The sequence below is a fragment of the Orbilia oligospora genome (assembly GCF_000225545.1).
Source record: "Orbilia oligospora ATCC 24927 unplaced genomic scaffold scaffold00083, whole genome shotgun sequence".
Taxonomy (NCBI): Eukaryota; Fungi; Ascomycota; class Orbiliomycetes; order Orbiliales; family Orbiliaceae; genus Orbilia; species Orbilia oligospora.
This window is the reverse complement of record NW_011645640.1, coordinates 1,684,571-1,710,324: the sequence shown is the minus strand read 5'-3', so window position 1 is coordinate 1,710,324 and position 25,754 is coordinate 1,684,571. Positions and strand designations below refer to the sequence as shown.

At 46.0% G+C, this 25,754-nt stretch overlaps 8 protein-coding genes across 8 annotated transcripts; 1 reads left to right on the top strand and 7 right to left on the bottom strand.

The window, feature by feature from the left end:
* Positions 1–229: 229 nt before the first annotated feature.
* Positions 230–1,005, bottom strand: AOL_s00083g492 (uncharacterized protein; the record flags this gene model as incomplete). The annotated part of the gene is made up of 4 exons (XM_011125671.1): positions 230–429; positions 495–639; positions 726–808; positions 972–1,005. 4 exons carry the CDS (start codon positions 1,003–1,005, stop codon positions 230–232), a joined length of 462 nt encoding a protein of 153 aa, XP_011123973.1.
* Positions 1,006–1,803: 798 nt separating this feature from the next.
* Positions 1,804–4,085, bottom strand: AOL_s00083g491 (uncharacterized protein; the record flags this gene model as incomplete). The annotated part of the gene is made up of 8 exons (XM_011125670.1): positions 1,804–2,005; positions 2,105–2,192; positions 2,302–2,482; positions 2,606–2,648; positions 2,790–3,041; positions 3,472–3,575; positions 3,780–3,786; positions 3,922–4,085. The coding sequence occupies 8 exons, from the start codon at positions 4,083–4,085 to the stop codon at positions 1,804–1,806; spliced, it is 1,041 nt and encodes a 346-aa protein (XP_011123972.1).
* Positions 4,086–5,432: 1,347 nt separating this feature from the next.
* On the bottom strand, positions 5,433–6,322 carry AOL_s00083g490 (uncharacterized protein; the record flags this gene model as incomplete). The annotated part of the gene is made up of 3 exons (XM_011125669.1): positions 5,433–5,958; positions 6,034–6,131; positions 6,230–6,322. 3 exons carry the CDS (start codon positions 6,320–6,322, stop codon positions 5,433–5,435), a joined length of 717 nt encoding a protein of 238 aa, XP_011123971.1.
* A 4,682-nt stretch (positions 6,323–11,004) lies between these two features.
* On the top strand, positions 11,005–12,542 carry AOL_s00083g489 (uncharacterized protein; the record flags this gene model as incomplete). Its single annotated transcript, XM_011125668.1, has 6 exons — positions 11,005–11,092; positions 11,319–11,443; positions 11,553–11,719; positions 11,867–12,312; positions 12,405–12,417; positions 12,512–12,542. 6 exons carry the CDS (start codon positions 11,005–11,007, stop codon positions 12,540–12,542), a joined length of 870 nt encoding a protein of 289 aa, XP_011123970.1.
* A 241-nt stretch (positions 12,543–12,783) lies between these two features.
* On the bottom strand, positions 12,784–14,293 carry AOL_s00083g488 (uncharacterized protein; the record flags this gene model as incomplete). Its single annotated transcript, XM_011125667.1, has 3 exons — positions 12,784–13,030; positions 13,115–13,826; positions 13,951–14,293. The coding sequence occupies 3 exons, from the start codon at positions 14,291–14,293 to the stop codon at positions 12,784–12,786; spliced, it is 1,302 nt and encodes a 433-aa protein (XP_011123969.1).
* A 649-nt stretch (positions 14,294–14,942) lies between these two features.
* AOL_s00083g487 (uncharacterized protein) lies at positions 14,943–18,020 on the bottom strand (the record flags this gene model as incomplete). Its single annotated transcript, XM_011125666.1, has 6 exons — positions 14,943–15,185; positions 15,248–16,575; positions 16,639–16,692; positions 16,768–17,152; positions 17,235–17,341; positions 17,411–18,020. The coding sequence occupies 6 exons, from the start codon at positions 18,018–18,020 to the stop codon at positions 14,943–14,945; spliced, it is 2,727 nt and encodes a 908-aa protein (XP_011123968.1).
* Positions 18,021–20,377: 2,357 nt separating this feature from the next.
* AOL_s00083g486 (uncharacterized protein) lies at positions 20,378–22,830 on the bottom strand (the record flags this gene model as incomplete). Its single annotated transcript, XM_011125665.1, has 5 exons — positions 20,378–20,545; positions 20,664–21,081; positions 21,136–22,257; positions 22,314–22,467; positions 22,533–22,830. 5 exons carry the CDS (start codon positions 22,828–22,830, stop codon positions 20,378–20,380), a joined length of 2,160 nt encoding a protein of 719 aa, XP_011123967.1.
* Positions 22,831–23,595: 765 nt separating this feature from the next.
* Positions 23,596–25,040, bottom strand: AOL_s00083g485 (uncharacterized protein; the record flags this gene model as incomplete). Its single annotated transcript, XM_011125664.1, has 6 exons — positions 23,596–23,939; positions 23,996–24,147; positions 24,215–24,255; positions 24,316–24,605; positions 24,668–24,758; positions 24,837–25,040. The coding sequence occupies 6 exons, from the start codon at positions 25,038–25,040 to the stop codon at positions 23,596–23,598; spliced, it is 1,122 nt and encodes a 373-aa protein (XP_011123966.1).
* Between the last annotated feature and the right edge of the window lie 714 nt (positions 25,041–25,754).

Genomic DNA, 25,754 nt, shown 5'->3' with positions numbered 1-25,754 from the left:
TCACTTGTTTTATTAGCGATTTAGCGAGGCGTTGCAGGTGTACGAAATCATGATAGATTATACAATGGTTTATGGAAAACCCGGCAACCTTTTGTCGATATTATATGATTATTTTTATCTAAAGGGTATTGGTTTGAGGTGTCTTTATGACCAATGTCATCCATTGAAAAGTAGTTCGAGATGCCCTCTCACGGTAGTCATGATGCCGGTATCGATACCCCGTTATTATTCACATTTTTGACTTTAGTTCTTCGTAGTAAGCCTTCAATTCTTCCATATTCGTTTTTTGGGCAGGCCACCCGACGCTCAGCCCTTCGGTCTCATTTGGTTTTGGGATCTTTGTCAGAATAGTCAGTGCAGGAACGTCAAAATAATTCGAGGTGTATTGGAGCTTCACCATGTGCACATGTACATGATCAACTTCTTGGTCTATCATGGGCAAGGAATTAGTACCAACTCCAATCATTTAGTGAGGAAGCTGTTTGTGGACTAACGAGCGATCCTTCCGTTGTTCTGAAGGATATTGAAGTCCTTGACGCCGACTGCCAATGCTAGCTTCTTCGCGACCGGCAACATCTCTGCCAATTCATCATCTGGCACATCAACTAGCTTCTCCCCATGTGTTTTGGGGATAACCAGCTATCAATCGAATAAAGATAATGTTAGCAGTATATCCATTGGCATCCGTCGTCAAGAGGGGGGCACCGCAGCGAGGTGACACCTACGGCATGTCCTTTACTTAAGGGTTGGATGTCGAGAAAGGCATAGACCTTGGGGGAGTCGTAGAGCTTGAACGAAGGAATTTCCCCTAGATAAAATTGCGAGATTCCAACGCTAGGTTAGCTCTTCCTTGTACCACAGCAAATCTTCACTCTCGTATAATCTCTTCGACTTCTATAGTATAGTATAGTATAGTATAGTATAGGTACCCCTAGCTTAGTTTATTCCCTCCCGTAGCTCAGCTCACTCACCCTTGATGATCCTGCAGAAGATACACGCGGCCATTGTTTCCGATTTAAGTAGCAAAATGAATTGAGATTTTATGGTTTTAGACGAAGTTCGAAGAGGGAGGTGGTCGAGGACTCCGAAATATTACTTGCAATAAGTAAGTAAGTACTTACTTAAGTACTTAAGGAGGTACTTATCTTAGATAATCGATAATCGATAAACGTTATCAACTGAGGGGTACGGTACGTTGCACTGCAATGCAATGCAATTGTGCTCGGCTCGGCTACTTACTCAGGTGCTCAGTAACTAAGCTAAGCGCGTAGGCAAATAAGCGGACAAACGGGACTCGGATCCATGACGTCAGTGCCGTCGGCCAACCACCGACGTCGACGCGACACCCGACTTTGGTGTAACACTGCACCGGCCGTGCCATTATAATTGAGTATATACATAAGTATATAAGTAAAGTACTTCGTACTTCCTATATACCTCATACCTCATACCTCTTGGTACGTTCGTACGCTCGATTTCCCTTTCGATCAATAATATACCATTTTGAGTAGCTAGTATAGTAAGTGCATGCCGCAAACGAGATATCCCATGTATTGTATGATCTTGGTGCCTACATGATAGAATCATTCGAAATTCGAAATAAGCTTTTCGAAGTATACTATGTCCTAAAACGGCAAGACTTCAACCCAACCCCGGCTTAGCTCCTTTCCTCTACTCTGTCGATGAAAATCCGAGCAACTTTGAGGGGAGCTGAGATTAAACAAAATTACAATAGCACATATCTGCATGACCGTCCGTATATTTCTTATTTTCGTTTTTAGAAAAAAAAGAGGGGAGGCCGCTTTAGAAACTCGAGCTCTTCCAGGCCTTCCAGGTAGTTCGACTGCCGTATACCTCTCCTTTCTTCAATAATACCATGTGCTTCCATTCCGGGACGTTGGCAGCATTGGTGTACCTCGCTGGTTCAACACAAAACCCCGCTCGCTTGCCGTATGCGGGGGTGCCGTCATCCCTCGCTTCGGTTTCAATATATTTCCCGGTGTAACTATTAGATATTCCGTAAGTTAACGAGTGTGCTTCCCTTCACAAATCAGACGTGTAGAGGGAGGTCAGAGATTAGAAAACGGCACTAGATATTTCTTACAATTGGAAGGCTGGCTCGGTACTTGATACGACCAAGTTAACGCCGGTAGATGGGTGATATAACTTAATACAAGTTTTTTCCACGGAGCCTAATTACCTCAGCCGCCGGTTTGCATATTAGTCCTTGTGATAAGCTTCACCGATGGCGACGTTTTCGTTCGAAGCCAAGAAGGAGATCTAGAGTAAACGGAGGCTTACCCCGCGTATCGATTGGGACACTCGCCACATCAGTAGTCAATGCGAAGCCATGGTCGATATCTGGATCCTCAGCCCCAAGTTCGAATGGTACCCCGGACTCTATGCCCGGAAACTTTTTAAACCTCCCAGTGGGAATGTCGACTTCGTCGGTTTCAATATTAGTGTTGTCCGGAATTGTCACCTATTTCACTCGACTCGGATCCATGAAGGAAATACGAAGCCGGAGCATCAGCAAACTAGAGGTTACAAGGGGTGGAAACAAGGCATCAGTAAGCCATAATGATTTGTAGGATATGTACAGTACCTGGGTGCCCTCGATTGTACTCTTGTCGCCAATATTGAAGTAACTATCCCACCCGTTTATGTCAGCACTCACTCAGCAAGCTAGTACCCGATTGGCCCTCTCATTCCCTTGTCCATTTTTGTTGGAGGGCCAAAATATATGTACGTTGTCAGAATCGAATCTCCTTTTGTTAGATGGCACCCACCTATGGTTTGTCAACGAAAGAACAGCCCAGTCTTTAGGACTATCCGCCGCGATCTCTGCTTCGTATTCAATTTCCAAGATAGAAACATCTGCCCCGTCTTTTGCTTCATTTCTAACGGTGTACCGAACCGTCACATCCAATGTCCCTGGAAACTTTTCATCGAGATGTGGGCTTTTGTAAGAATAGACCAGAGACTCGGACCCATCTAAAGAAGCCTCCTTGACAGGCCCAGTCCAGTATTTTTTGTCCCACCTAAACAAGGGGGGGGAAGGATAATATCGCCCGTTAGTAAGCTCTATCTAAAACTGGAGGTGCTGCTGACAGTGCATGAAAATATGTAAAGTAAAATATGCGTTGTGGGTCCATAAATGCAACAAAGCCAATTATGTGCATGCAGCGCAGATGCCATGCGCATATATGCCGGCTGCTAGCTGTAGCCTCTGCATGCAAACAGCGCGAGCTCGAGGAGGTTCGAGATCCGAAACGTCGAGACCGCGAGGGGAGATTGTTCGGATTCGATGCAAAAGCCGACGGCTTGGCCGCACACGGGAGGGTGTCCTCGAGATCGTACATGACTAATACAATACAATACAATACAATACAAAACAATACAATACACATTTGCAACTTAACTTAACTTAACTTAACTTAACTTGACTTGACTTAACTTGACTTAACTTACCCAGTAATTCCACCGTGGAGGGTGTTCGTGCCGTTATTGACAGGGAGAGGATGCACATCGCCTTCATGAGGAATATCCTTGATTTGCCCGTTCGCCAGGCGATTCTAAACCGTGGGGACATGCACACAGTCAGTGTCAGAATTTTCTCAGGTTCATTAATAATATACCGAGCCAGGCCACAATTGGGCATGCATGTAAGCTTAGTTAAGCAGGATTCTGGTCGTTTTTGAGCCTGTCGGACGAGAGGAGTCCCTATCACCGAAAATCCATGCTGGATTCCTCATGGTGAAGGAAATCAGGTGCCTTACCGCAACTCTGGTATAGTGCCATCCACCTTTATGTCAGCGGAACATCTTTAAAATGTATGCAGACAGCTAGAAGTTTCGATTGACAAGCAATGCAGGTGGGAATTTTTATCGAACGCGAGAGCGAGCGAGCGAGCGAGCGTACCTGCCAATGGTTGCCCCGAAGTATGCGGGATTGCTTTTGGCATACTCCGCGGGGTCCTGGAATCCGAGGACAATGTTCTTCCCGCCGACCAGCCACTCCTGCACAATGGCGCCTTGCGAGATGAATTTGAAGGGGCCGCTTGAAACGGTTTCGCTAGCACTCATCTTCGAAGCTGTTTCTGTCGACTGGACCGTAATACAATATGATATAATATATATTATATGTATATACTTAGTAGGTATATTTAAGCTACGAATAAATGCCGTGGTGTACGGTCCTTTGTTCCTGAGGTATGAAGTTTCTGTATTTTATACCCCACAGGAACCTCGACAGACGGGTAATTGAGGGGGTGTATTAACGTATTAACCCGGCCGGGTAAATGAATCGATTCTGCTATTGCAATTGCAATTGACAGTCTGCCGCCGCTACAATGCCAATCGCAACACAAAAGCTGAACACTACGCTGAGGCCTCCATGGCCCGGCCTGGCATGGCAGGCAATGCAAGATCAAGAATCAAGCTTAAGACTGTGTATGCTGGCCATAATTTAGTATGTTTATGGGGCCATGCCATGGGGCATACGTATACATATGCGTGGAGGCGATTGCAATACTGCGCAGGAGCGGGCTGTGCTGCGCTACTTGGCCATGGCCATTGCATGCCATTGCATGGATCCGGAAGCCTTTCATATTAATATGCGATGGTGGTACGAAATACGAAGATATCATGTACTCGCAATTGCATTGCAATCGTAACGTAACTATAAGGCCCGAAAGCACCAGCGGCCAACGTTACTACAGTTTCGAACGTTTCCAGGCTCGGAGACGAACAAACCTTTAGCTTTCTCTGCGGAGCATTCCCCGTATACCGTATGTAATAACTTCAGGGAATTAGGACCCCACTTGAGCACTTGGATTTCAAGTGCCGGCGTAAGATTACACCCAGTTGGTATCCCACGCGCAGTGCTTAGCTCAGCATAGTATCCGAAATTTAGACCGTTGGAGACCTTTATTCCCTAGCTTTATTCCATTCGAATTCCGTAAATTGCCAACATGTTGTTTTCATTACATTAAGAAATACTATAGAGGAAGATATGCCGTTAAATACATTTGAAGATCCTTACCATTCCTTGAGAAGGCTGAGGGCGAGGTGACAAAAGAGAACCAAAATCACAATTCAACTTTGATAAATATAAATGTACATGTACAATTAATGACCATAATCGTCGCCCTATACATCCGCACAACGTCAAAACCCCTGAGAACGCCGCTGTAGCCTAGCTTTTTCTTTACCAAAATAAGATAAAAAATGAAAATAAAAAATAAAAAATAAAAATAAAAAAAACAAGACGCCTGCAATGTAGAGAAATACGATAAAAGATCAACACTCCATGACCTGCAGAGCCTTCCAGTAGCCGAAAAAACAACATATCTAATGGGCGCCGGTACAATAAATAAGTGGAGATGTCCTCATTGGAAGAGGTGGGACGCTGTTTTCGATCCGGGGAATGGTTCAAAGCCAGTCGGTGTCCATCATCAAAGGATCGCTCATAGTGAAAGCCGTATCGAATGACATTGCCGCTTGCGAATATTGGAAATCCGGCATGAGTAGGGACGGTGAGATTGATAGTGGGAGCGTGCCAGTCTGATCGAAGTATGGCATTTTCGAAGGCTGGGAGAGGTATCGGCCGTCAAAGGTGAAATCCGGGGTCGCTGGAGAGCCGGTTCCAATGGTAGAAAGATCTAGAGACGTTCGTGCGGAAGGGACACTCGAACATTCCGAGGCTTGTCGTTCGCACCGAGGGCTCATGTGATGCTCTTCCTCGAAGTGTTCCAAAGCATCATCGACATATTTTGCTGGTTTAAACGATGATGGTAGTCCCTTAAACGAGTCCAGTCTTCCCAAAACTTCATTCAGAACTATCTTTCCATCCCGAGGATATAGGTTTGTTGTGTCGATATTGTGCTGATGGCAATATAGGACTTTGTGTAAAGCTTCAGCAAGGACTTGATTTCTGCTCTCCAGAAGTTCGACGTATCTAAAAGATGCATGTTAGAACATGGCGAGGTTTATCGGGAATGAAGCCAGAAGGAGGGCTACATTGCATACGCACCCTTTAGGATAAGTCTTGTCTTTTGATCTTTTACGTTCGCTGAAGACACAGATTTGATCGTCCGCAATACACCTTTGACAGGGAAGGGCTCCGTCACACTAAGTATATGTTCATTGCGTTAGTTGATTTTATATACTTATATATATATATTTTTAAACTCGAGAAACTCGAAAGCCATTAACACGAGAAGGCCTACCTTGGACTTCTTTAACCGACATCTGTCACAGGCCTTGCCAACTCTCTTTCTGGATGAGGATAACTCAGGAGAATGTTGTCTTGTACTCGACATTGTGGCGTTTGTAAATACAATCAGAACAATGATAGGTATTATAGGAATGATGTGTGTATATTATATTTAACGATTTTGAGGGCGCCTTCGTTGATGTTGTTAAGATCAAATGTTCTGGTTTGTCTGGATTTAATCAATTGGGTGGTTTGATGGTTGGCGTTGGAGGTGTTTCAACCCAAGAGAGTCGATAAGAAGCCGAATATGATTTGAGACGAAGTCGGACAAATAGAAAGAAAAATAAAAATAAAAATAATATTCGGTATCACAAAGGGGGAGAGCAGGAGGAGCAGGAGGAGGAGGCAAAGTATATATATAGAATTGGATAAAAAAAATATTGGGGGAAGACTGTACTAGAGAGGCATAGACTTTTCGGACGCCGGGTGGATGAGAGAAGCCGGCTACCAAGTTCCTTTTAAAAGCTGGAATCAATCGTACTTACAATCGTTATTTCGTTATATTACATTACATTAAACATTACATGACGCTCCACTACACTACACTACACTACAATCCAACTCCTTCGTGCCCAAGGCTTACCCTTCCTTGCACTCTGCTGGTCGGTAGGAACCTACCTGGTTAACGCTAGAACTCTGTGTGTGGGGTGGAAAAGCTGTACAGATGCAGCCAGGGCTGGATTGTCTCAATTGCAATCCAACATCTGCACACGAATAGCAACCCACGCTACCGCTGTAACGGTACAGTAACCTCGACCCCGTTCGCCTTTAGTTTGCTCGCTCCGACATCATCGACAACATCATCATTATTATTCATGGCGTCCCCATGTTCCGGCTTCCCGAGTCGTGACTTACACCCCCCCTGCAATTGTCCGGCGAGCTTCGAAGACCCGGGGAACTAACGTCGTCCCAAACGAGTCCTAGACTCTTGTGACCCCATTATCTCATTTCTTGGGAGTTTCGGTCGATATATTGGCTTACGCCCTTGACTTTCTCGGATTCCACGTAAGTGTACGCAGTATGCCCATGATATGTCTTCCTTTTTCCTTTTTCCCTTCCATCCATTCTTTTTTTTATGAGTTTTTAATTTGATATAGGAACCTTAATCAAAGTATTAAAATCCCACCATATGTCCCTACTTATCAGATTTTCAAGGTTAAAGAATCTCCAAAATAGTGGCATGTGTATTGTATTTCAAAGACACACACCCGACGCCATGACCAACGACGGTGACAATCGGTGTGTCGGCCGGAGATTTTAATTTGCTACTTTTGGGCGGGTTTGACGACAGGCCGTGGAAAGTACCTGCCTGGTGACGGATTCAGGCTGTGGAGCTTACTCTCCGTTTATTCCCAGCCCAGACGCCGTAAACTCCGACCCATCCCAACGTCGGGGTGCTCACGAAACCCGCTTCCCGTTGGCGTGGGAAGTAGGAAAAAAAGAAATGTCGGAATGCTGATGTAAGTATCGAGACAACGGGCTCGTGCGAGCCATAACCTGCATGGGAGAAGAAGGTTTGAAAATTCGAAAGAAAAAAACAAAAACGGAAAATGATATCAAGAGGTTATTGCAATTGCGACAAGATCTTTTTTTTTTTTTTTTTTTTTTTTTCCTCTTTGCGGGCCCGGTAGAGGAGCTCTACAGCTACCACCGCTTGTTCTCCAATTGTGCACACAATTATCCCGATATAATCGCTCTTCATTTTCAGATTGTCAGCAAACGGCAGCCGTAGCTGACATCAATCGCATCCGACGAAGCAGCACCCAGCTCCATTTCTCAATCTCGGTCCAGCCGATAGTAAAATTAACAGCCCGTGACCAGAACATGTCACGTCTACAGAACCCTCGGACACGATAATTAGGAGCGAGCAGTGTACTCCATGGTATTTAACTCAGCCATGTTATGTTAACATATGTTTCGTGCCCATAACGTTAGAACCTGTTCCACGATCGTACAAGCCGACGCCGCGAGGCTTAAAAGCTTGGGATATACTGACAATATCAACTAAATATTTAAGTCGGTGCTTACCTCTAAAAGCCTAACAACTGGTGTGCATTTGCTCGACTTCTTGGGGGCAATCTTAAACTCAGCCATCCCGTCGTAATGGTAGATATATGCCGGCGGGGACGGTAAATCTTTCTTTCCAGAGGTTATCAATTCCTGAAACGGTTCGTATTCTCATCCGCTCCTGCGCCATAAGAACACGAACGATTCAGCATCTTATTTTTCTGGCACCTCCGTGCCCTTCGCTTACGTATATCCGATTCTTTCTTTCTTTCTTTCCCTCGTTCTTTACATATTTCGAGGTTCGCCTTGAATTTCTGGAACCCTTCCCCATATTGTAACCGCTACAGGCCCTTGTCCAGATGCAAAACGTCCAGATCTGGCCGTGTAGAGACCTCTTCTGAGGCAGGTTTCAGTGAGTCAAAGCCAAGCGTGCCGAGTGCCGCCATGGGGGGGTTCGAGGGTTTTAGCTGTGCACCCAATTGCAAGGCCCTTTTATTTCGCTCACCAGAATGTGAACGAGAACCAGACGGGATTAAGTTTCCTCCAGAAGCGAGGCCGAGAGCCCAGGCTGCCCATTAATCATCAGACGCACCTCGCCCTATAGGCATTCGTCAGCAGCGTGGTCTGAGGAAGGAAAGGCTTCGGTGTGTTTGCATGTCCGGTCTGGAAGCAGGCTCGGATCTTTACTTACCGAGTCGTCTACACGGAACATTTTCATTTCCGAGCGCCGACATTGCATTGCCTCCTCCCTTCCCCTTCCCTTCCCTTCATTCCACTTTGGTTCACTTTTTTTCTCTCAAAGCTCTGACGAAGCGCCTTCGCAAAAAAAAATAATAAAAAATAACAGTAATAATAGATAGTGACGCCGTTGGATGCTTCCGAGCTCTTTTCGTGAATGGTACGGTATAAGTGTGGGTGAGCATAGGCTTTTTTGCGAGGGGTGCGTCGACGGGCCATTGCCGACCAGGGTCATCATTTTTATCACAACTGTCACGATTTCGAATTTGAATGAAAAACAATAGAATAGAACATGCCATCGCGTCGCCCGCCAGGGGATATATGATAGCCGGGGGGTTGTAGATGTACCTAAAGTACTTACCTGTCCGTACTTACTCAAGTAGGTAAGTAAGTAAGTATCTATCTACACGATCTATTGCAGCATGTTACATGCGCTGTGTATGTATGATGAATAATCATTTTAGCGTCCACATCCTGACATCGACTCGGATTGAATGAGTCTAACTAACAAGCGCGCAGGGAAATACCTTATCTGTCTCTATCCTCATGCTTCATATCATATTGCATCGCGATATCCAGTCCTGTTCGGCTCTCCCCGTTGCTGGAAAAATTGGCGCCGCAGTCAAGCTTTCCTGTGGATATCTTCGTACGGTTTATGTCGTCATAGCACAGGGTCCCGCGCCAGCCGTTTATATCTTCCCCATCGAGCATACGAGACACTACTATGTATACTATACCGCTCGTACGACGATACCCTTCACAGAAATCAAAAATCAAAAGGCTTCCGGAAACGAGCAGATGCATACGGGCCCAAGCTAACTAAGCTAGTATAGTACTTACAATGAGCTCTTATGAAGATGTATGATGGATGAGATATTAATATTTGGGATTGAGCTCCTTAGCAAAATTTAAAATATTCCCGTTCGCTCATGATATCATAGATCGCCGTATCGATGAGGCCTTTGAGACTCCGACGCGTCTTACCCGACTTTGGCTGGGAGGCCCCGGTTGTATTTTAACTTTAGACCCGTTTAACGTTTAATCAAGCTAAGTCAGTAAGTACTTAGGTAAGGACTTAAGTAAGTAAGGAGAGACTCGTATGGAATCCTTCTAGAAAGACCCTGTCGATGCACTCGTATGCTCGGTGAGGTCATCGTATGGCTCCTTGCATTTGGATCTGTTAGGCCACATGCCGGCCGGATGGAGTTTCTTTGAGGCTGCTTGAGATTGGTATCCGTCCGTCTCGGGTGTCACGGAACATCCAATTGACAGTTGCAGTTTTCTATCACAATTATAATTAATCAATCAATCAATCAAACCTTATCGATTATCTTCGTAAGTTTATTCTTGATTCTATTCTATCGATCCTATTTGTCTCGTGGTATGCCGCTGCGTCCCGCACGAGTACACCGGGCGCATCTGTTCGGATCCTCAGGGCCCCGGGGCTGGTTTGAGACAACTTAAGTCAACTTCCTCTATACTATCGTATATTATATTTATATTATTTGACATCCTGTCCGGTCCCATTGACATTCATTGATGATACCCGGCCATGGCCAATGCAATGCGATATCGGGATGCCAGACATCGATTTGAATGCGCCTCGCCTAAAACTCTTAAGGCGCAAAATCACACAATCCCCCGTCAATTAAATTATAGAATTAACCCTTGTCATGGATTTCAATGCTATCTACTTACTTCTCCTACTACCAGTGTATATACTACACATCTTAATTAGCTTAAGCTTCTATCGTTTGATAGACAATTGCAACGGTATTACGTGTCCGACCTCAGTTTATTTTTCGTCGAGCTCTCCTTCTTTCCCTCTCCCTCTCCCTCTCCCTCTCCCTCTCCCTCTCCATCTTTCCTTCCTTTTCCCTTTCTCTCCCCCTTCCACCTCACCTCCCCCTCTCCCACCCCCCAGACTCGAACTTACCGAAGCCTTTCGTTAGAACGCACGATACCGTCCTTACTATCATCAAGATGGAGGTGGCTCAGGAGGAAGGTTTGATGCGAACGGTCAAGGACCTGTTTGCTGGTGCTATGGGTGGTGTTGCTCAAGTCTTACTAGGTTGTTCTGCATAAGCACTATTCATTCATCGGGGTGCTAGTTTGTATAACTAATCATAAAATCCACATCATTCGTGCAGGACAACCTTTCGGTACGAGTTACACACCCCCCAATTTGATATAACACCTCGGTGTTTTACCATGACATATAGAATTGTAAACCGGTTGGGGATCGATAAACGAACATGCAGGGCTCATGCGAAGAACTCTTGTAGACATAATTAAAGTTCGTTTGCAGACAACTTCGCAGTACTCCGGTGCCGTCGATGCTGCTGCCACCATTTGGAAGAAAGAGGGCCCGTTGGCTTTTTACAAGGGGACCCTAACCCCTTTGATTGGTGTCGGTGCATGCGTAAGTGATTCCATTCCGACCTTTGAGAGCTCTAAGATATCGACATACACGCCATCTGCGCTACCGACTGCCTCAGACATCGAGCTCACGAAACCGCCAACCTCTATAGGTTAGCATTCAATTTGGTGCCTTCTATCAAGCACAACGGATTCTGGAACGGTACAACAAAGATAACAATACAGGCCGGAAAGAGCTTACCCTCGGCCAGTATTTCCTAGCTGGGGCATCTGCAGGAATTGCAAACAGCGTCATATCGGGTCCCATTGAGCACATCAGGTTCGTCAGAGCTCTCTTTTAACTCAATGAGACCTCTGTTTCCCATGTGCTGTCACATCTTCCGATTTCTCAAAAAAGGGAAGGACGTCATACGCATACGCTTTGTTCGATAAGTAAAAGACTAATCCTGTGATATGCGGTGAAAAGAATCCGTCTCCAAACCCAACCTCACGGAGCAGACCGACTGTACAATGGCCCCCTCGACTGTATACGAAAAATTGCTGCCCAAGACGGTGTTATGAAGGGCATTTACAGGGGTGAAGCTGTCACTATACTCCGTGAAGCCCAGGCTTACGGCCTATGGTTCCTAACCTTCGAATATTTAATGAACCTTGAGACAAGGGACAAGAAACGTGAAGAAATATCACCTCTCAAAATTGCCCTTTATGGTGGTATTGCAGGTGAGGCTCTTTGGCTGGGTAGCTATCCTTTGGATGTCATAAAATCCAAGATGCAATCAGATAAATTTGGTGCCGAACAAAAGTACTCCAGCATGCGAGATTGTTTCGGACAAACTTGGCGTGCGGAGGGCATGAGGGGCTTTTGGAAGGGAATCGGGCCCACTTTAGTACGTGCGATGCCCGTGTCTGCAGGTAAGTTGGCTCTCTTTTCGACATTCCCTACAACGGTGTCAATCCAAACTGGGGTAAAGCATGGATTACTAATCCGACGCCTGTGAATATAGGAACATTTGCAGTGTAAGAAAACCCTTAAAACCCAGCGGTGGCCCGATCTGTTCTACATATCGCAAATATTGGATGGCTGGATTGCTGACTTATCACTGTGCCGTAGTGCGGAACTCACTATGCGACTAATCAATTGATGAACCCCGTACGATATAACTTTCTCGCTTTGTCGGGTTCGCCAGGTTCGCGGCGTCGACGTACCCTCTGTAATATGCCAGGGAGCTCCTCACAAGACCATCTATTGCACCCTTTTTTTGGATGTCGTCTATGAATCTACCTTGGCAGTGTCGACATTTCATGTAACTACCACACTTGAGTTAAATATATCATATGTACATATACATGGCTTACTATTTACTGTTCCAGACCCGGAATAGATCATCTGTTTGAGATTAACGACTCCCGCTCAAGCTCGCGCTGCCTAGATTCAGAAGCTGCTTGTTCAGCATCCTTGTAGACTTGGTTCGTTGTTGTAGCTTCTTCCAGGGTCCTCTCCGTCTCTTCTAAACGCTTCTGCCGTCTCTTGAGTTCTTCTGCGCGGTTTGTTTCTTCTTCATACCGGGCTAACCTGCCTTCCTGGCCCGCTCTTCCCAGAACCCCAACAATCAATTGGACACATCGGAGACTAATCAGAAGGAGGGAAGGAGGGTAAGCGTCAGATGGCCATAAATAATCAAACTATATGAGTTCTGTGTGTTTTTAGACTTACCTGTCATCGTTGGCGGGAATTGGGTATGTGACGCAGGTGGGATCGACGTCGGTGTCGATGATACCGATTGTCGGAATTCTATACTGAGCGCACTCCTGCAGCATGGTTTTATTTTCTAGTGGATTCAAGCAGACCACTAGGTCGGGTCTAATTGCACCATAACCGAAGGGAACCTGTGCTGTATCTTCAACTTGGATCCTGTGTATATCCCCATTCTCACCAGCGAGTTTTTGTTTCAGCTCGAGCTTCTCCTGTTCGGTCAATCGAATCTCCTGGTCTAAATAGTTAAGTATCCGTACTTTTTGTTCGCTGAGAAGTTGGTCTTTATTCGTAATTGTGCCGGGAACCCATCGTTCGGTGACATGGTAGCCCTTTGCCCTCTTTGCAGCCTCAACGACGGCCCTTTCCTGTCCATCCCTAGTACCCACGAAGATTATGATTCCTCCGTTTTTTGATACACCGTGCACGACTTTCGCGGCACGCCGTAGGTGAGCAGCAATCACATCCAGCGAAATCAAATGTATGCCTTGGCGGATACCGAAGATAAAACGTTGATTACCAGGGTTCCATAGGGCAGTGGCATGTCCGAGATGTGCACCGGAGGCTAGGAGAAGTTCGAGAGTAATATCCCGAGGGGACGGCGGATTTGTGATTAGCTCGTGCGGCTTGTAATGGTCTTCAAGAACCCCTCCAATTAGATCCGAAGCGTGTTCTAAATAGAGTATATGCCATATTAGTTACCAAATGTCCGATATCCGAATATAGAGTTGAAAATTGCTGGATCAGAGATCACCGAGTGGTCATCCTGAATCCTCTCTATCACGGGATATCCATACTTGATGCCTTTAGGCGCTGGTATTCCTCAAGCTTCGTCAGTGGCCGTCCAGACGCCTGCGGCCGAGTCTGGGGGATTATAGATGACCGTGATGGCTCCGAGGCAGCGAGTTTGACTTGTTCGTCGAAATCGACAATGAGGGGTCCTTTCGGTGCAGCTGGATTGCTGCTACCTGGTGAGGTCTCCGTGGAGATTGATCGGTGCTGCCGTAGGCATGGTGAGTATAGTGATATTAGCTCTGTGATGCAAGACGTTAGTGAGGTTTCGAGAGTCGCTGAACGGATACGCAATAGGAACTTGCTTGAAGGTTGCAACGAGCGAGCTACGACTCGCCGTGGTATCATGATTTCTTTACCTTCGCCAGATTTTAGCCACCCATTGAGTCGTTGTTTCTGAGGTTCGGTTCGCTTGGAGAAAAAACCAAATTTAAATTCGATGAAGCCAAATTCGGCATGCCGACCTCATCCCAACACATTTCGGGTAGCCTGGTCGGCCCGATCATAATTTAAGAACTACTTGAGTGCCTGGGTTCTACGGAGTAGATCTCGTTTGTACCGCGTCCGATTCAAGAATGAGTTAGGTATGTATGTACATAATTCCCGAAAAATTTACACACCAGATATTATCCTTCGGGAACCTTTTGCGAGTTAAGCCTCAAGCCCTATACCAGGAGTGCTCCCCAAGCAAAAAAAAGAAATCAGAAGGAAAGCTATATGAGCGATAAGAATATGTCCGCAGACGGATAGCTGGGGCCTTTGCAACTAACGGAGCACGCACACTAAAACAACTATGCTCATTTGAGAAAGAAAAGGGAAAAGAAGAAGGAGAAGGAGAAGGAGAAGGAGAGAAAAGGGAAAAAAACTACAACCGAAAATAAAGACCAAAAAAAACCAAAAAAACCGAAAAAACGCCCGACCCCAGATGTGAATCCAGCCCAAGGTCCCTGATAAATTAGAATTGGAATAATATCCAGCCAAATGTTCAACAAAAATATTACCTCCCGGATGCCCCGGGAGATAAAACAGCACCTTGATTTTGGCCATCCCCCGGGGTAGGATGCTCGGACGATGATGTATTCTCCTCAGCTGTACTTGTTTGCTCGGCCCCGGAATTGTTGCGGGATACTGGCCCTTCTGGAGCAGGTGATGGCCCGTCGGGATTGCTGGTGTCCATTGGTTGTGGCTCCCCGAGATTAGAATTCGATCCTTGAGTATTCCTTGGGGAAACTCGTCCAACCTGTACATCGGTTTGTGTTAGTGTGGTTTAGTATAGCTTGAAGATTCTCTAGTGGAACGTACAAGTTTAGCATATCGAAGGCCGCAACTGTTACAAAGATCGCGTTTCCCCGACGGCCCCCTCCTCCATTCCGGTGTAGTTTTTGTATGACAATTGGCGCAATCCTTTTCCAGGGCGTCTGCCCCCTTCTTCCTCTTCCGCCGCTTTTTCATTTGCAAGAGGGCAGCACATTCTTCGCTAAGTCGCTTGTTCGTCCTTTGCATTTGCCGTAATTCGAACTGCCAGCTGCTGCTTCTCGTTGTCTTTAATTCATCAAACAAATTCTCGTCCTCGTCTTTGGAATTCGAGTCTTTTGGGGCACTTGAGTCCTCGGTACTAGCCGAGGGATTCTCAGGGAGACTGGGGAGTGAGGTTCGATCTAGTGGAGACGGTGCTGATGTGCCTGACCAAGAGGGAGTCGGGTTTTGGGGTGTGAGGCTTCCTGCGTCGCTGAGAGCCCCCCGTGTGCTGCTGGTGGAATGCCTAGAGTGCTTCACTAATTTTGTCTGTGCGATTAGGAAAGTTGGTTTCCTGTGCCCTTCTTCGACGTCTGGGAAAAAAGTCGTAACGGCCTGTAAGAACTGCCCCCTCCGATTCTGCAGCTCGTGCTTAACCGTAATTTTCTTACCGGTTCGAGTGGAGTCTAGAGCTTTGCTTACTTCAAGCCGCGAGTCCGGGCGCATCAAGTGCTGTAGGCTAGTACCGATAAGTTCTTCAGGACTTCTGTCAAGGAGCGGTTTTGCGTGGCTTGGGACGAAGAGAAACATCCCACTGGTAGACAATTTTGTCCACATCTCATTCTCGCCGATCCCGCCGTTTGCTTGGACCTCTTTCCAGGGTAGCTTATAAACTGGTCTCTCCCTACCCACCAAGATGATACACTTACGGCCCTTTCCCTGTTCAATGTGTAGCGAACCATGGCTTTCAAACCAAACATAGCCGCTGTATTTCCGACGAATTCTGAATACGATATTTACCATAGATCCAGTCGAAGTGTCTTTCAAGTCCCTTGTGACTGGTACGATATCGCTGGGATGACAAACAGATGACAGTGCGGTTCCAACCAATTCCGATGGATCGTACTCTAGCACTGACTGTATGGAGGGAGAGCAGTACATGAAAAGGCCCTTGAGAGAGAGTACATGTACCACGTCATCCGTATTTTCCAATAAGATCTTATCCCATAGTCTCCTCGCCATATCCGAGTCAACGCCCCCAAGAGATTGTAAGACCCGCGAAACATCCTCTTTACTGATAGTTGTTCCGGGAGCCTGTGCCCTTGACTCTGGAGGTGGCTGCAAACAGTAACTTGGGGGCTCTCTATGTTGGTAGTTGATTTGAATTGTGCCGTCTACGAAATCAGGAATTAGTAATCAATATGGCCATTGGCACATCCGGCTGGTTTGGTACTGACCCCTGTTTTTATTCATTATGGATCCAGGGTGGTCAACCAAGTCAACCTGGAAACCTAACACACCACATCAGCTCCATAGATAGGAATGGTTGTAGATATCTCTGTCCGGGGTGGGTGTAGGTACCATACCAACGATATAAACAATGTCATCAGTATCCCAGGAGATCGGAATAGTTGTCAATAGATTCATAAAGGGCTGGCCTCCTTTCCGATAGTTGATAAGGGAAACTTGGGCTTCGTCCAGATCTTCACATTGCTGTTTGAGATATCTGACCGATTCTTCATCGACGTACTTCCGCTTTGCACCTTTCTCGACATCCCCGGTAGGAGACTGTAGAAACCGGCAGTTTCTTCCGAGAATTTCATGCTTAGTATATCCGGTAAGTCGCTCAAAAGTTGCGCTACAGTAGACAATCGGCATGTCGTATTTTCTAGCGTCGCATACTACAAAAGCGCAAGACATATCGACAGCTCCAATATTAATCTTCGGGTTTGGTCTTGTCGCGACTCGCATCTTATGTTCACCAGTGACGTCTTAGCCTTGCTCCTGTATCACCATAAAGTAGCGCTAAATGGCGAAGGATCGCATTGCTTACAAGAACTCCGACCATGTCGAATCCACTTGAAGAATAGATGTTTTCCATCTTTATGTTCATAGTGTTGAATGGGGCGGTTTGGCGGGTATTCTGAGTGGTGTGGGGTACTAGAAATGACGCCGTCAGAACTAGTTCCTTGCATCTGTGTTCACGGGGGGATTCCACGGGGCACTAACAAGTCGGTACTGCCGGTTCTATACTATCCGGTATAACTGCTTCGGGCTGTGGGGGTAAGGGCACGACTACGCTTGTATCCATTGAATCCACCATGGAGTTATGTCGACTGGTTATCTGTGGAGGCAGGGATGGGTCGAAATTTTGCATTTGGGGAGGCATGATTAATCCTTCGTTATAAGCAGCCATGTCTAACAGACCCCCAGTAGCATCTGCCTGAGGTGAAATAAACATTGGAGAGTCGAATGTATTTCCAAGCGGGAGACCCGCAGTATTTAAAGGTTGAAGACCAAGGTCGAGTCCTTGCTGGGAGTCAAGCCCGGCATAGTCGACAAAGCTAAGAGAAAACCCTGCCATACTCTGCCTTCTGAGTTCTTGCATGCTTTCCTCCATCATAGCGTCTTCGACATCGCTGGGTTGAAGCAGACCAGCTGTCGGATCCAAGCTGTCATCCAAAACGGGACCTATTGTTCCTGCAAGGCCATCCATACTAGTTCCTACTATGCTCGGATGACGAAGAGCCTGCTGCATACCATCCGAGCCTTGCATTACACCTCCTTGGAGATTCTGCGGGAGGAACCCATAAATATCGTCTAAATCATGATGGTCCATGGTGATTGACTATCCCTACGCAAGGGAAAAGAGAATGTAAAAACACCTGGAAGCTGCGATTCGAAATATAATGAGAAATAGCGACAGTCCGGTTAAAACCTTGATGGCATCCTCTCTGTGGACTCTCGGGTTTTCGGTGGGGAGTGAGCTAGTCGCGGTTCGAAATTTTATGATGCGATCTGGAAAAGAGACTAGGAGTGGTAACCGCCGGGATATTAAAGGTTGAATAAAATATCAAGATGTGATAGTGGCCACCGTAATGTTTTGTAGATGGTTCGAGTCGTGGGGCTTATTATCCAGAGCTAGGAATGGTTCGCCTACAGGTTTGCGTGAAGATGAACGAACTGGGTAGTTTTTCCTCCAGGTTTTTTTTTTCTTTTTCTTTTTCTTTTCTTCCCTGAAAGGTTCGAGGAGGATAGTGAACGATTAACAGTTTCTCGGTACGAATATTACATCGACTGGTTCTGGATGTTTGTCAGATGAATCTATTTTCGATATGGTAGCAGCAGAAGTACAAAAGCTCGAGTTCCAAGGGAGGTAGGAGTATAGGACTGGATTTGGGCTGATAATAGAGGGAGAGCGAGAGAAAAAGGCCGAGGAAAGAGCACGGCATACAAGCACGGAGGAAGCTTTATCGTGACGAAGTGTTTGATAAGTTGCGGAAAGTAGATCGATGGCAACGACTGAGACCGATAGGGAGTCGTAGGAATTCCGGTGCTTGCGGGATGGGGGGGTCCTAGCAAATTCGATATGAACACCCATGCAACTAACCTTCTTCCCCGCGACACTGGCCGTACGAGACTAAGTGATAGCAGCTGGTAGCAGCATCTCAGGTAGCGATGTTGGGGATGTTGATGATGCTGGTGATGATGCTGGTGGTGGTGGTGGCTGGTGTTGTTCGGGCACAGGGGGTAGTGTCAAGAGGGAAGAAATAGGTACGTACTTACTCAAGTAAGTAGGAAGTAAGAGGTACCTAAGTTGAGGAAGAGGAATAGAAGCTGGCGATGTGGTCAAGGTCGAGCAGCGGCGCATGGGGCCAGGAAAGGCCCGGAGTGAAATAGAATAAAGTATAGGTTAGGTTAGGTTAATTAGGTTAGTACTTGCATACTTGCCTCGGTACTCACACGGTCTGGTCCACGAATATAAACAGGACTTACATTTATACTATACCTCGTACCCACAGTCTACCTGGTTTATTTTTATCTTCATTTTATTTATTTATTTTATTTTTATTTTTATTTATATTTATATTTTCATTTTCGGTTTTATTTATTTTCAAACTCATTGGTATCTAATATTAATATTTGCATGAGATATCTAGGCGAGGCGAGGGCAGGGCGGGACGGGACAGGAATTCGAAAGGCAAGACAAGTACGTATACAAGGCCATGGCCACACCACTAGCACTTACACTACTTCCTATCAGAATTTACTATGTACTTCCTATCTTGATGCTCTGTGTACTTTGAGTACTTAAGTATTTATTCTTTTTCTTGAATTCTTATTTACATATTAAGTACTTAAGTAGATACATACTTCATACGAGTAAGTATTACAGGTTGCAAAAACAGGTTTTCTAAATACAATACATGTACACCCCAGACCAATATATACGGTAAGGGTCAGCCACCACAGTGGTACTAGCCGAATTCCACTCCACTCCACTCCGCTGCACCGCACGCCGCTGCACTGCACTGCACGGCACAGCGGCACGGCTCCTGCCCTGCCCTGTTCTGTTTTGTTAGAACTGTATTAATATTCACCCTCGAAGGAGAAGAAGAAGAAGAAGAAGAAGAAGAAGAAGAAGAAGAAGAAGAAGAAGAAGAAGAAGAAGAAGAAGAAGAAGAAGAAGAAGAAGAAGAAGAAGAGCTTAGATGCATAGATTTCCCGGCCCGGCCCGACCTGACCTGGCTTGGCTTGGGACGGCTGGGGCGTTGGCGTTCCGGCCCCACCGATTCGATGCGAACAAAGATTGATAAAAGACTACATACAATGTAAGTGAGTAAGCCCTGGTAATATATCATAAGAAGTATATATTAATAGTTCTTGAGGTACTCAAGTAACGTACGTTTTGTTTCAACATGCATGTCAGGGACATCAGGGTCTAGATGCACATCCATACCATCCCACCGAAGTAAGCGAGCAGCCATTTGTATCTTCCTTACCAATATTAATAAGTACTTCCTTAGGTAAGTAAGTAGGTACCCGAGTAAGTAAGTACTTAGGTACTTAAATAAATTTTAACGGTAGGTGGGTATTTATTTATTATAGTATTTAGATGATAAAGTAATTCGTTAGACCAGCACCCACCGTGGTACCGGCCTAGGTATATATATTACCTAACTAGTAAGTAGGCATCTAGCTTTTCGTCTCGTCGACAGGCTCTTTCTGCTTGCGTTTCTTTGGTCGCTGAGAGCCTGTATTCTCCCTTTCTTTGAGCCTACCCTTGACATCTTTATCCTTCTCTCTCTCCTTCTCCCTTTCCTCATCCGCCCTCTTCGCTGCAGCATGCCTCTCGCTTGCAATCTAACACACTTATTAGCATCCTCAGAAGCACCAACCAAAGCAGCTATAGCTTAGTAGTTTCGAAACAATCCGGAAATTGGATTAGATTCACTAAGGGGGCAGCTAGTTTAGTATTTACCTGGATCGCACTTTTCTTAGCCTCCGAACCCTCGGGCTGGGCTTCGTTAGATATCGAAGCAACCGTTATATTATTCCAATCGTATCGCCTGGTTTTGTACATATCCATTTTCCAATTCCTCCACACCGCTCTCCCATGGAAGGAATCCCGTAGCCGTCTTTCAGAGGCTAGTAGTTCCTCTGCAATTCTTTGTCGTTGTAATTTAAGGCCGCCCAATGTGGCCTTAAATAACGTGTCGACCACATGAGAGCCGACGGGATGCACAGATAGATCCGGAATTGACCCGGAGAGAAGGCCAGCTAACTTGCGTTTGTATGCAATATCTGTAGGATCGATCTCAATACTCTTCTGTATAGCATGGGATGCCGTCTGGTGCTTGCAAAGCTTTATGAGATCATCCTCGGGGCACGACAAAATACTAAATTCAGGGTCAGCCATAATACGATATTTTATGCATTAGTTCTTTTCTTACCTCTCTTTCATTCGTTTTGAACATTCCCCTGGGACTGAAAGTACCGCTTGGACCAGCAACGATGCATGTAGCTGACCCGGATTCTTCTTTCGGATATCTTTCGAATCGTTCTCTTCCAGATCTTCCGGCCTTATTTCTAATACTCCCAGTAAGAGGTTCCGTTCCCCCCCAGAACCCGAACGCCACGTTTCAAAAAGGCAATCACAAAAGCCATCTGCAACGAGCCCGCGTTTACTGCAGTTTTCAACCACGGACCGAATCACAGCGATCCGATGATTCTCGAGCAGTGACGGCAATGCCCTCTCAAGCTCTTCTTCGGCAGTCTTGAATTCCGGTGTTTCCAACTTATCTAGGATCTTAATCACCACATAACTTGCAGTCTCGCCCGCCGCTAGGTTTCCAAGTCCACCCTTGAAATACATGTTGTAGAGTTGGTTGAATGTCTTTTTGGGGACACACATCATAACTCTTTCTAATAGGTGGGAACCAATGGTGTCAGAGAGCAGCATTTTAACAAAAGACCTAGTAGCATCCGTGTCTCTCTCCTCGTCCTCGGGCTGCTGTAGTAGAAGTTTCCCTACTAATGACTCTTCGATCTTAATTTTGTATTTTCGGGACCGACCCAAATCCAATTCAATCAACAACTGCAGAGTTGGACTTCCGAGAGGATCTGTCGCAAGGTTTCGTATACTCTCGCGGTTGATATCCCCAGTGATTGTATTGATAATTTTACTCAGGGCCTCTCTAAAAGACTCTGGCACCGGTCGTGCCTGGCCTTCGTAGCCGTCCTCCTTTTTTACCGACGCCAAGATATTCTCCTTTTTTTTGCTATGAATTATCGATTTATGAGATTGGGAGTCTAGCGGTGCTCCGGAAAGAACGAGGAATAGGGTTCTAAGGACATGTGCGCCGAACGGATTCATGAGCAGGCCATCAATTAGCGGTTCGAGCTCGGTGACAGTGTAGAGAAAGAGACTTTCTGTGGAGACGAATTCTTTGTCATCCCCAACTATCTTCTCATGAGCGGGGCCCGCGTATTCCGCCGCTGAAATCGAAGCGGCCACTGTAAAGAGAGCCTCACAACAGTGGGACGCAAATCGATGTTCCATGAGATGGCCGAAGCTATGTAATGTTAGTTACTATCGTAAAGGAACATCGGATAACCGGACATCACATACTGTCCATGGAATTTCTGAAATATGACTTTCACCCGATCCGGGGTTGCTAGAAAGAGTAGCTTCTCCAGCAATCGTGAACATCCCTGACTGCAAGCCATCTTGAGCTCCTTGTTCTCTGTTTCTTTCATCACATTCTGAAGAAACATGTCCCTTTCTAAAACACCCAAGCTATTAGCTATCTGGAACGGCAGCCGTATACACCAGAAGATACCAACATACCCTCTTCACTTTTAAACAAATCCGACTCTAACGTCTCATCGGCTTTTCTAAAATACTCTTGTTCCTGCTCGTCCAATAGGCCGAAAAAAGTTGTACCGGGCGCAATTGACGATTCAAATGGCAACTGATTGGTGACTGTGGAACCAGATTCTCCGGAGACAAATGCTTGTGTAGAAAGAGCAAGACCATGTGCTGGCCTGCTGGCACTGCTTATCGCGGTTTCCTCACAATTAGTGTCATGGTCGAGCTTTTGCCGTTTAGCCTCACGACGGCCACGTTTTTTTAGTTCTTTTGGCATAGCAGAGGTCTAGCAGTCGTAAGTAGAACGTAGGTTGGGGCCTAGGGGTGTTGGATTCTGGTTCCTGTGGACGGAGTATTGGAGACAGTTGAAGCGACTGGGTATAAAATTTTGGTGAATGAATTTCGCGAATGGTTTTTCCCTCAAGGTCCTTGCGCTCGCTTTGCTTTTTCTTGGCGGCGTTTACCAGAGCGGGCTGCGAGTTGCGCTAGACTATACCATGCAACTCAGATCTATGGCGTTGCATATAGTTAGAGCCTCACCAGACTAATATATGGCGGCTTCCAGGCTACATATATATATATACCTAAGTACCTACCTACTTAGGTAGTTACTTTTAAGTACCAGGTATTTAGTATGTATACTTGAGTAAGTTATTTATGTACAAGCAGCATTCAGAGGATTGTGATAGCGGGCCAGGGGATTTCAATACTGCGGTATACGTAAATCGTAAGCCTTATACCAAATTAGATTCTACAATGGCATTAAATTTACATGGTCGCGTTCGGCGGAGGCTAAAAAGGAAGGAAAACCAAATTAACAGAGCAGAGCTGCAAAGAACGAAAGAACGAAAGAAAGAACGAAAGAACGAAAGAACGAAAGAAAGAACGAAAGAACGAAAGAAGGTCATTATCATTCCACGCACGAGATCCGTCGGCTGTACTATAACTAGGCTAAGAAAACACGTAAAATATATGGTAAGGGAGAGACATATCATGTATCCAAAAGAAAAAAGATCGGTTCAATTCAAGATATCATTGTAAATCACGACTTCTGCCAGAGGCCCTTGGTTGTAGCCGCTTGTGCAGAACTTCCATGCCATAGTCCTGCGACGGGCTGGTTTACCGGTTTCTCCTTTTTTTGGTTTTCTGGTGCGGAGCTCAAAGCCCCATCCATCATACCACCTTCACGGAGCTTGTTGATGGCCCTGATAGTGTCTATGGCGGCATGAAGAGTCCTCCTTGCATTGAAATTCTTACGAACGGTGGGCAACAAGTCCGCCTCCTTCTCTAACTGTTCTTCAATTATGAAGGGGTGCTCGAGGGCAGCATGGGCCGTGGGCCGTGCCTTGGGATCGATTGTCAGGCAACGTTTTATGAAATCCTTAGCTAGATTGGCCTGTTAATATACTATGGTAGTAGCGTACTGCCGAGGAGTGTTATACCATTGTCTGAGATATCTTGCCAGTATTGTGCAGGTTCGAATTTGTAATCAGCCTTGAGGATGGCTTGCATTTCCTCTAAGTTTGAATCCCTATCAAACGGTGTGTAACCGCAGAGAAGGAAGTAGGTGATGACACCGATGGCCCAGATATCGCTAATTTGAGAGCCAATGAGGATCTGTCTGTTGTAAATATAGATTCCTTAGGCGCGATTGAACTTACACTGGTTTCCCATGTCCTGTTTTCTTGAATATTTCGGGTGCCTGGTGCCGGTGTTAGCTTTGAATGGAATCAGCGAGGGTCAGGCGCAACAGCAAACCAACCATATAACCAGGTGTCCCGCATGTTGTTGTCAAAACATGGAATCTTTCTTCATCCATGATTCTCGATAATCCAAAGTCCGCGATCAACAGGTCGGCATTATCCTCCGGTGTCCGGAACAGCAAATTCTCGGGTTTCAAGTCACGATGGACGATTCCATGGTCGTGCAGGTACGCAACAGCAGAAAGGGTAGCTCGAATCAGGTCAGCAGCATCTGACTCGAAATAAGAACCTTTCCTACAGATCCTATCAAAGAGCTCACCACCGAGAGCCAGGTCTGTTACCAAATATACTATTTCTCGCGGTTAGGATGGAATAAGATGCCTTTGATAAGGTGGGGCTAGGGCAGCGTACAGTTGTTCATTGTTTCGAAGTAATCAACAAGAGTTAAGATGTTTTGGTGCCCCATGGACACCTTTTTCAGAACTGCAATCTCATTGCGAACCTAAAGATAATCAGGGTTGTAAGCTATTGATGAAGCTTCGCTGCAATAAATTTAGAGACTGGAATGAAGGGCTCGAACCATGTGCTCTCTCCCGGCCATCAGCTTCTTGTTGATGATCTTTGCCGCATAGTATCTCCCGGTGTCGATATGGACACATTCCCTAACAACAGAATATGACCCGGAACCCAGTGTTTTCCCGGTCTTATAGCGACATGCCTGAACCGCGGGCTGTTGCTGCGGCGGTTTCGGGGACTGGGATGCAGATGTGGTTGGCGGGTCCATGGCGATGAAGGTTGTGGCGATCGCGCGCGGGGTGGATCTGGTCGCAGAATGCAATGTTCCTCGAAGATATAATCTTTTGTTATATTGCCGGGTAACCCTTTGAATTACTCAGGTAAGCATTTATCTTATGTGTTAAGAGTAGATCCGAGGGTCCGCAGTGCAGTCTGCGATTCTGTTAGCTAAGTTCAATAATTTATGGATAAGGTAGCAGCGCTACTTACTTAAGTAAGTAGGTTTATAAGTACCCAGGCCAGGGAAGTATAAGCCGTCGGTCGTTGGTTGGCTGATTTCGGGTTTCGGTCAGACAGCGAGTCGTGACTGAGGTGTTGGCTGAGTTTGGTGCGACAAACAGCTCCCGAAGCGAGTACCTAGTACTTACTTAGGTACTTAGTAAGCACTTACCTAGGTACTGAGCAGGTGTACCTACTTGGTAGATAGAACTTATCTCAGGTATGGGGGAGAGAAGGCAGCAGCTGCTTAAGTACTAATTCTTGTACCCCGAAGATTAAGACGGCATGGCATGATCATGAATGAATTGAAGGGAGTGAGATGAATGGAGCGGGGACGATACATCCAGATGGATCCATAGCCATGCAGCCCTGCCGTCCCAAAATCAGCTCTTTGCCCTCAGCTTTGCTTGGTACGAAAAGGAATGTTCAGCCATGTGGACCCGTTCAAACCCATTTCATTGGCCATGACCGACCCTCGTCCAGC